This window comes from Brachyistius frenatus, unplaced genomic scaffold (genome assembly GCF_029030835.1).
Source record: "Brachyistius frenatus isolate BFR_SWC_R1_liver_20210118 unplaced genomic scaffold, ASM2903083v1 Contig_53, whole genome shotgun sequence".
Classification (NCBI taxonomy): domain Eukaryota; kingdom Metazoa; phylum Chordata; class Actinopteri; family Embiotocidae; genus Brachyistius; species Brachyistius frenatus.
The window spans coordinates 984,888-994,779 of record NW_027210652.1 but is presented as its reverse complement, the minus strand read 5'-3'; the positions used below and the strand labels follow the sequence as shown (position 1 = coordinate 994,779).

General features: G+C 45.5%; 1 protein-coding gene across 1 annotated transcript; it reads left to right on the top strand.

Annotated features, from left to right (window-relative positions):
- The first annotated feature begins 7,055 nt into the window (after positions 1-7,055).
- Positions 7,056-9,479, top strand: adra2c (adrenoceptor alpha 2C). The gene has a single exon (XM_069704888.1). The coding sequence runs from the start codon at positions 7,494-7,496 to the stop codon at positions 8,844-8,846; it is 1,353 nt and encodes a 450-aa protein (XP_069560989.1). The 5' UTR covers positions 7,056-7,493; the 3' UTR covers positions 8,847-9,479.
- The last annotated feature ends 413 nt before the right edge of the window (positions 9,480-9,892 follow it).

The following is a 9,892-nucleotide window of genomic DNA, read 5'->3' as shown; positions in this document are numbered from 1 at the left end:
AGCACGAGAGATGTAAACAGTTGTAAAAAGAAAAACTGAGGAAAAAAAGAAATGACACAGATGTCAGGCCAGAAATGATACAGACAAAACAGGACCGAATGGTTTCACACTGAAATGTCAAGTTGAGATAACATGAGGGAAGTAGCAGCAAATCAACGCGACAGTCGTGTCAGAATCGTTTCCCCAGACCTCATCAAATGTAAATATATTTACTGCACCACAGTTTAAGATATAAAGGATTGGGAGTTAGCAAAAGAGCTGCAAGACAAACATCAGTCTTGGTTTAATACATCGTAAGTTACGCTCACATTTGTCAACAGATAAAGGAAACGGTCTCGCACTCACCAAATTTGAAAAACAGATGTGACGTAAGTGATGAAGAGTTCATGAACCGATCTGATGTTATCCTCTGACACACAAGCGTCAACCTCAAGGTGGTGCCCAAAGGAAAAGTCAAGAAAACGCCAAAGTCACCAGCATTTTACCTCCAGGGACCATGAATGTTCGTCCAAAATGAAAAATCAATCCATCCAAGAGCTCTGAAGATATTTAAGATCGACCAGCGGATATCACCGTTCCTACAGCCGCGACACGAGCAAAGCTACAAGTATTATTTCTACCGAGATGGTTGACGGTCGGCAGTTCTACAGCGCTTCATCACCTTAGCGGTCTCAAAGCGCTTTACATTGTTTCACTAATGGAGCTGTCATGGAAGATGCTCACTTGTCATTCAGGGTTGAGTGTCTTGCCCAAGGACACTTCAGGATGTGGACAAGCGGAACCGGTTGTACACAGTCTGGAATACTCTTCAGTAAAGTCATGGATTAGAGTCATAAGATGAGAGACCGTATGACTGCCCAGCCACGTGGGTCCATTTCATGTCACCAACTGTCATGATGGCTCCAATAAATAACTTCTCACCATTTGGCTTCAGCCGCATGAAAAGTCTGCAGAGAAATATCTCGGGTGCCCAAGTGGAAGCTTCCAGCAGCACATGCTTTGGGGCTACACGTGTGCTAATGCAGATGCATACTGTACCGAAGGAAGAAAAAAAACAAACATCAAAAACCCACAACCAACCCCCCCTCCGGATACAACCACACGATGTGAGGGAATCCGTAAGAGAGGGAGTGAAATACAATGTGTCACTCAATTCCCGAGGTGTAAATAATACCTTCCTACCCGACTGCTAATTACCTCTTGATGAAAGCTTCTTTCTCTCTGCCGTGTTTCTGCTCCTCTCGTTGGGGTTTCCCTCATTTTATTTTTTTACGCCTTTCATGTTTCCCAAATTCGGGTTCTTTTTCACCAAAGTGATTGTAGCTTTACAGGTCGAGCTCTCAGACAGCAGAGGCATCAGGGGATTGGAGGGGGGGGGGGATTATACCGGCGAGCCTGACGTCTCAGTGAAACCTGGTGCTCTTGAAAAGTGTCTGGTGGTTGCAGAAGGCTGTGAAATGATCTATCGACCAGACCGTAGATGGAAGAGCTGCGGCGGTTTGATCTACGGGTGCATTAGTGTGATTCTGTGTTTGATTGGATGTACCCATTCTGTTATCTCCACCAGCGGCTAGTTTGGCTCTGTTTATGAGTCTGAAAGTGATTTTTTTAGGTTTGTATTAGACCTTTTTGTATTCCTCCAGGTCGAGCATCGACTCACAGGATAATGTAACAGCGGTCCATCAACTGAACTTGAATATATATGTCAGTTTATTATTAGGCACAAATGATGCATTTAACTCTTCGGTTGTCGACTCTATCGACAAACCGGAATTGATGACGGCTGCCCAACCGTCCATCACTCCATCCCGTTGCCATGGCCGCGCATTTGATCTCGAGATCAATCCTTCAATCCTCTCTCGGCCAATCTGTGAACTCTACGTGAGTGGCACATCACAGATGGTCATTTTTCAAAGACGGCAAGTCAATCTGGTGTTTTAGGTCGGGATGCAACACCTAAAGTCGCCTGCTATCAGTCTATGTCTGGGGAGATATGTTTTCAACACATGCCCGCTGTGCTCTGGAGTCGCCTGCCGATCTGCCAGTTTGGCCCAACTGTCTCTCAGATGGACAGCAAGGACACTGCCCGGACACTCATCTCGAGCAAAGGTTCATAATTGGACAGTCGACCTTCCTCCGTACAGTTAAGTCGTCCGTTCTGCACCGTAACAGTCTGTTCTGCAACGATGAGTATCTGCATGCTTTATGAGGTCTAAGAGGCATCTTTTTGTTGTGTGTTTACAGTCGTATTTGTTAACTGACACTAGAGTCCTTGGTGCTTCTTGTGGAGAGTCTCACCATTAACACAGATGATATAAGCTACGCTGAAGCAGACCTTGACTGGGACTGTTGTATGAGACTGAAATGGAGTCGTCTTCTTCTGCCCGGGAACACTGAGCTGACGGTGAACCTTAATGCTCCATGACTTTTTTTCCAACTTAGTTTGATCAACTTTAATCTGATGATTTTATCTATTTGCCATCAAATATGGCTCGGTCATGTAGAATGATCCGCGGCTCCTTTTTGTTTGTTTCTTGTTAAGTCTTTTGCGTATGTGTTATGAGTTGTTGAGTTTTCTATATTTTGAAGGCCCATCTAGAGGACGGGCATTTCAAAATGAGCTTAGGCTATAAATGCCGGGGTGTGTCGCATTGTTTATGCTACATACTCTTCCCTACATGAATAAAACATTAAAAATAAAATAAAGACTAACCGGCTGATAGTTAAACACGAAGTAACATTTTTCAACATTTGTATTTATTTATTTGTTCATTTATCTAATTAGGTATTTAAGTTGTCGTCAGTAGCGAGTAGGTAATCTAGTTGTTATCAAAACAGAATATAGAGTTCTATTAAAAAATTTACACTTTTTTTTTTTGTCACGATAGCTGCAATTAAAAATCCTTTGTGACTGTGAACCGAACTGCTCGATAAAGTGATCGATAGATCTGATGATTGAGGCGACAGGCTGCTCTTTACTGCCGAGGTAACAGTCACATTGCATTGTGCAGTGGGAAGGATACACGTTTGCCTCAGTGACTGCCCACATGACTTTTTCCAGAGTCCTGCACTCTCCGCTCCACAGGAACACTGCGAGGCGAAAGGCCTCTGACACTCTGTCCTTTTCAAATCGGAAGCACTGACTTTCTGAACAAACGTCTCCAGCACTGATCACCTGCGGAGCTCGGACAATTCTTACCGCAGTATTTTCAAAGTACAACTGCAGCCTGATATTTCACTTCTCCTCAGGCAGTGCATTCTGTATAAAACACCGACCACCAGAGAATTCTTTCATGAATAAAAACCACAATACATCTGCCCTCTTTCCATGAGCAAATTTGTTCTGATAAAACGTCCGTCTCTCCTTCAAGACAAAACAACTGAAATGCCAAAATGTATTCACAGGAGTAGATCCTTTAAATGACACAGCCTCAGCCCACATCTCGTTCACTTGTCTTCTATTCTACAGAAACTTGCACGGTTATTTTTGTGCTGAATATCACCCACATTATCAAAGTCGCCTGCCCACCCATCAAAACAGTGAGTTGCACAATGGCTGTGAACTTTCAACGGCCTCATGCTGATTCGTTTGGTATTTTTAAAGAACAATGAGTTGTGTATTAACTACTGCTGATTAAGCAGCAACCAAAATGTTCTTTGACAGATAGAAATATCACAAAATAACACGATTCATTAAACAGAAATAATTGTAATGAGTAATAATCTATTCAAGAGATCAAAATACTTTTGAACAATTGATTGTACTTTCATTTAAAAAAAATAAATAAAAAAAATTAACTCTTAAAAGAAGATTTTCCCGACCAGATGATTTTAAGGAGTTTTCAATTTCAAGGTTATTACTTAAATAATTCAGCTGTCTCTAGTTAGATCTTTGAGGTCATGTGCAGTAAAGAGCGATTAGCTCTATTAAAATGCAATCTGCAGGTCTTCTTTGTCCAAGTTGAAGCAGAAGAACCGATAAATCTCTTACCTCTTATGTTTCAAATGCATCCCGCCTGACACCCGGCCACCTGCTGCAACGCCGACAGCCACGCCAAGGTCACCGTGGGTCTACTGACAAATCTGCAGAAGTAAAAAAAACTAAAAAACTAAAACCTCAACAGTGTTGGATACACATTAGCTCTGACTTTATGAAAAAAAATAAATAAACCTTCTGGCTTCATGATCCATCTCCAGTAGTTCTGACAATCCCACACAAACAACCAGAAATGACAAAGTATGCGAGGATGACTGAGTAGCCGGGATCCGATGAGAGATCGCAGATCGGAGGAGATACGGGGAGCTCAGAAAGATTGAGCCGGATTTTTCATTGTGATAGAATCAGCTCTAAAATTACCCCCAAAAAATGACAATCCTTCTATTTGTATATAAAAAGAAGAAAGATGATCAAGTCAGTCAATGGATCTCACTTTTACTGTTTTTTCTACAAGGTCATTTGTCAGAGAAAGACGAGGTGCTAGATAAGAAGCAGGCCCTGCTCTGAGAGGGATGCTAGCTGGAGTGAAACTCCCGCGGGCTGGATGTTGCTTCCCTGAACTATTTGTTCTGGGCCGTATAGTTGTCTGCCCATGTAACACCACCATTTGTCACTGTCATCAGCGGGACGCCTCCTTTATAGAGAGGGCCCGTATGGAAATCACTGCACATTAGGGAGGCTGAGAAAATTAGACGTGGCCGTTTTTTGTGGTAAGAGCTTGAATTTCTGTGGGGGATTATCTTTTGTAAATGCTCTTGTTGTGTATTCACACACACAGGTAGGAGAAGAGTGTGTGAGCAGGAAGTGGCGTTATGTGGTCCTTGTTATTGCGAAGCGTTGATTGTGGGGGAGCAGCCCGGCGAATGGTCGCAACCCTGGGAGAACACACGGTGTTATAAAGTCATCTCGGCTCCATAGGCTCATTTTGCTTCTCTTTCCCACCTAGTAGAAAACTCGGGGCACTTCCTCCATGTCCACTTCCACAAATACTGCATTGTAGCACTTCAATTAAAGTGCAGAAAGACTGCAAACAAGGACGCACTGCGTTACGAAGGGCAAAAAGGGGACCACACTTTGAGATCGCACCAGAATAAAAACATTCATGAAACGGCAGAAAAAGGATGACAATATGGATGAGAAAAGTACAAAGCCTTGATTTTAAAGAGATAAAAGTAATTAGCACAGTTTCCTTGACACCCAAAAACTGGCTCCTGGCTGCTAGCTCAAAGAGCCGGCCTATTCCCTCAGAGCTGAGCTCGACGGTGGTAACTAAAAAGGGAGCTCGGTTATAGCCGAGATCGTTCACTGATGCCCCAATTATATTTATATATATATTTATATATAAAGATATAAGAGCTGCGGCCCCAGGACACAACTTAATGACCATAATAAGGCTTGTCTGTTCAAAATCAGCTCAGAGTGCATCCACGCTGACCCACAGCATCCGTCCAGCCTCAGCTACATTTAAAAAGGCAGCATGATAAGGAGCAGGGTGTCTTTGGGAGGCAGATGGGGAGGACGAGTTCGAGAGTCCCCCCCCCCCCCCAGACTGGGTCTCATTCCTCCTCGGTATCTTGATGCGGATCAATTTGGACTTGAGCGTTTCTTGCGGCTGTGGCTGCTCTTTAATTCAGTATGGCTGAGCGCTCTGTGATTAATGGCAGGTACTTAGCTGGGAGACACGGTCAATAAACGCAGTGGCCCAGGAACTTAATACCAGGCTGTACGCCAAAAGAGGGAGACAAGGTTTCTACAGGAGGTAACACGGCCCAGCAGACGGGGTTTAGTCAAAAACTTTTAGATTTGTCTTTTTTTGTGGTTGCCTTACTGACGTGAGCTTGGATTTAATTTGAACAACCATGTCTGAGAGCTGCTGCACCGCCACTCTGAAAAGCCTCAAAGTGTGTGTGTGTGTGTGTGTGTGTGTGTGTGTGTGTGTGTGTGTGTGTGTGTGTGTGTGTGTGTGTGTGTGTGTGTGTGTGTGTGTGTGTGTGTGTGTGTGTGTGTGTGGGTGAGAGAGAGAAAAGATGGAGAGAGGGAGGAAGGCAGATAGACGGTGAGGCTGTTGAGGCTGTGGGAAATGTGCACATGTTTCCCTCGTGGGAAAATGAAAAACATGAACAATTAACTGAAGACGGGATAACCTGGGTGTCATACAGTCAAGACAGATTCAGGCACTTTACTAAAGGTGATAAAGCTCACCCAGACCTCAGGCTGTTTCCTCATTAATCATGCAAACCCTATTTGGTTCTCCATGTCTCTGCACTGCTTCCCATGCAGATGCTTTAGTGCCTTTTTAAGCGCAGGGCTTCTCGCTGCCATCAGAAAACAAGTGCACCACGCAATCCTGTAATCTTCTTATCAACACAATTACCACCATACAAACACTAAATAAAATGGCAGGGAAATCATAATGAACAATTATAAAGACATCATAGTTTCCAGGCTCTAAATCCTCCAGTGTGAATATCAGAGCATATATTGTGTATTATATGACCTATAGGAGATGTCTGATATTGATCATGTTTATGGTGTGTGTGTGTGTGTGTGTGTGTGTGTGTGTGTGTGTGTGTGTGTGTGTGTGTGTGTGTGTGTGTGTGTGTGTGTGTGTGTGTGTGTGTGTGTGTGTGTGTTGGCCAATGTGATCCTCCGGAGCTGGCTGTTACAATACTGACCTCCAGTGTGCGCGCAGGAGGACAGAGCAGCGCGCTGTCCTTGGAGGACTTGTCCTCTGTCAGGTCGTATTGACAGCAGACGGACCCTCAACGAGCAGCTCGCGCTCACTCCCGCTGTTTTAATACCGAAAGAGACCTTTAGAAGTCAAATCAGGCGACAGGTTCTCTGTGATCGGCTGTCAGACAGTTTACACAGACAGTGCAGAGAAACTGGAGACACATTAAACAAGAGCTCCTCCAGCAGCAGCAGAGCGCGCTGATCTTATCGAGTATTCCCAAATATATGATCAGTTCAAGAAAATAGTTTGCTCGCTCTCTCGCTCTCTCGTCCTCCTCTCCAATAATCGCTCCCATCTCTCCTCCGGGGCGGAGCGGGTCCCTGCTAGTTCTTTCTAATTAAACCAAAAAAAACAAAAAAAAAAAGACACGTGGTTGCTACAAACCTCTCTCCGGACACAGCAGGGAGGCGGAGGTGGAGATGGAGATGCGGGCGCAGTCGGGATGGGAGAGGACGCGGTGAGGATGGAGCCCGCTTCCTAACCGTGGAAATGTTTCCTGCACGCTTTTGGAATATGGACTTAAAAGACTTGAATATTACGAGCTCTTTTTCTTCCTCTCTTTGTTTTTGCTCTGGAGGGGAGATTTACATGCGGGATGTGGAACATTGCGGGTGGGGAGAGAAGAAAAATGCAATTTGATGTTGATTTCTGTCGTGAAATATGCGCACAAGTTTTAATTGGATATTTCTACAGATTATCTACGAACATTTTATTTTTTTAAACAGTCATACCTTGACTTAAAAAAAAAAAAAAAAAAAAAAAATGGATTTCCTTAACATCTCCAGCTTGGAAGACGGGACAGAGGCAGAGAATATCTCCTCTAATTCCACCTCTGAGAGCCAGTACACCCTGCTCGCTGTCTGGGGACTCGCTGGACTTGTCAGCTTTCTGATCCTGTTTACAATAGTCGGGAACGTCTTGGTTGTCATCGCTGTGTTAACTAGCAGAGCCCTGAAACCCCCCCAGAACCTTTTCCTCGTGTCCTTGGCCAGTGCGGACATACTGGTGGCCACTCTGGTCATGCCCTTTTCTCTGGCAAATGAACTCATGGGCTACTGGTTTTTTGGTCAAATCTGGTGTGACATCTACTTGGCTCTGGATGTTTTATTCTGCACCTCTTCTATTGTTCACCTGTGCGCTATTAGTTTGGACAGGTACTGGTCGGTGACACAGGCAGTAGAGTACAACTTAAAGAGAACACCGAAACGGGTGAAACGCATGATCGTGGTGGTCTGGTTGATCTCCGCTGTCATTTCGTTCCCTCCGCTGATTTCAATGGACCGGAGCATCAGTGACGCCAGTCCCCAGTGTATCCTCAACGATGAGACCTGGTACATCCTCTACTCCAGTATTGGATCCTTCTTTGCCCCGTGTGTGATTATGATCTTGGTGTATATTCGGATCTACCAAGTGGCAAAAACTAGGACGAGGACAATGTCGGAGAAGAAGAGAGATCTGGATTCGCCCCTGGAGAACGGGATGGACAAAGGTGAACCGAGCAAAGGCGGGTCTTTAAAGTCAAACAGGGACGGGAGCATGAAAGAGCAGGAACGTGAGAACGGGCACTGCCAAGAGCAGGGAGTCCAAACCCCGCTTCCCAACGAGCCAAAACATCCGGCAACCGACCACGATGACGACTTTGACGACAGCAGCTCGTCGGACGAGAAACCTAAAAAGGGCTGCGGTTCCTCGAAACGTCACCAAGACGATAGGAAGGACAAGAAGTCCAGCCGGAAGAGCAGCTCCGCCTCCAAATACTCCAGCAGGAAGTCGCGCGCCAGCTCCAAATCCATGGAGCTGTTCTCGTCCCGCCGCAAACGCCGGAGCACCGTCAATCGGAAGAAAGTGTCGGCCGCTCGGGAGAAGCGCTTCACCTTCGTCCTCGCCGTCGTCATGGGCGTGTTCGTCTTGTGCTGGTTCCCGTTCTTCTTCTCCTACAGCCTGTACGGGATCTGCCGCGAGGCGTGCAAGATCCCCGAGCTGCTGTTCAAGTTCTTTTTCTGGATCGGCTACTGCAACAGCTCTCTGAACCCGGTCATCTACACCATCTTCAACCAGGACTTCCGCAGAGCTTTCCAGAAGATCCTGTGCAAGTCGTGGAAACGCTCGTTTTGACGGGTGTCCGCACGGCGAGGTTCGTAACGGACATGTCACCCCCCCGCGGTGACGTTTCCGAGCTGCTCGACGAGGTGCCGGCCTGGAGGTGCTTTACTTTCAGGGATCGCATTTAGAAACGAAGGGATGCTTAACGGATCAAAGGATGGAACCGAGGTACAAAAGGAGGCTTAAAATCCAGGCGTGAGCTCCGTGGTGGTATTCACAGAGGAGGCTGTCATCCAACACCTTTCAGGCTGCGTGTGGACTCGAACCCCACCACCCCACCCCCTCCTCCTCATCAAATTCCTCTCTCGTCATTTTAATATAAATTTAACGGACTCCACACAGCTGCTGCGATGCCCGCCTGCCACGGCGGCCGCGCTCGGATGAAATGTACACGAGAGATTTACAACGTGACCTCATTCACTGAACACGATGCGAAGACCTCGACAATCCACACACAACCGCTGTTTGTGACGTCAGATAGCAGTATCTCTCTTTTCTCTCTCTTACTGTTTATCTTTACCTTTCTATTGCGTCACACTCTCTACACGAGGACCAATGGGACGAAGGGGCTCCTTGCTTACTGTTTAAGTAGCAAAAAAAAACAAAAAAAAAACTGTTTCAGTAAGAAAAAAACAAGAACAAAAACCAACAACAACAAAAAAACTGTTTCAGTAAGAAAAAAACAAGAAAAAAACAACAACAACAACAAAAAAGACTTCTAATGAAAAACAAAGTCATATTTCTGCTTCAGCGTTATGTGTGAGGTTGGGAGCTGAAACTTTTACGGTGAACTCGGACTGGACGGCATGTACAGTAAAAGTGACATCACGGGCAATTTCCTTTTTCCAGGCATGTGTTTGAACCCTTAATCTCCCCTGAGGAAATGGATGGAACACAGACGTACTGCTGACGTGAGGCATTCGCTGTGTGTGTGTGTGTGTGTGTGTGTGTGTGTGTGTGTGTGTGTGTGTGTGTGTGTGTGTGTGTGTGTGTGTGTGTGTGTGTGTGTGTGTGTGTGTGTGTGTGTGTGTGTTTAAGAGAAAGAGGAGACAAAGTGT

Excerpts from the sequence above, each read along its gene's own strand:
- adra2c (XM_069704888.1), top strand. The coding sequence starts at position 7,494 with ATGGATTTCCTTAACATCTCCAGCTTGGAAGACGGGACAGAGGCAGAG.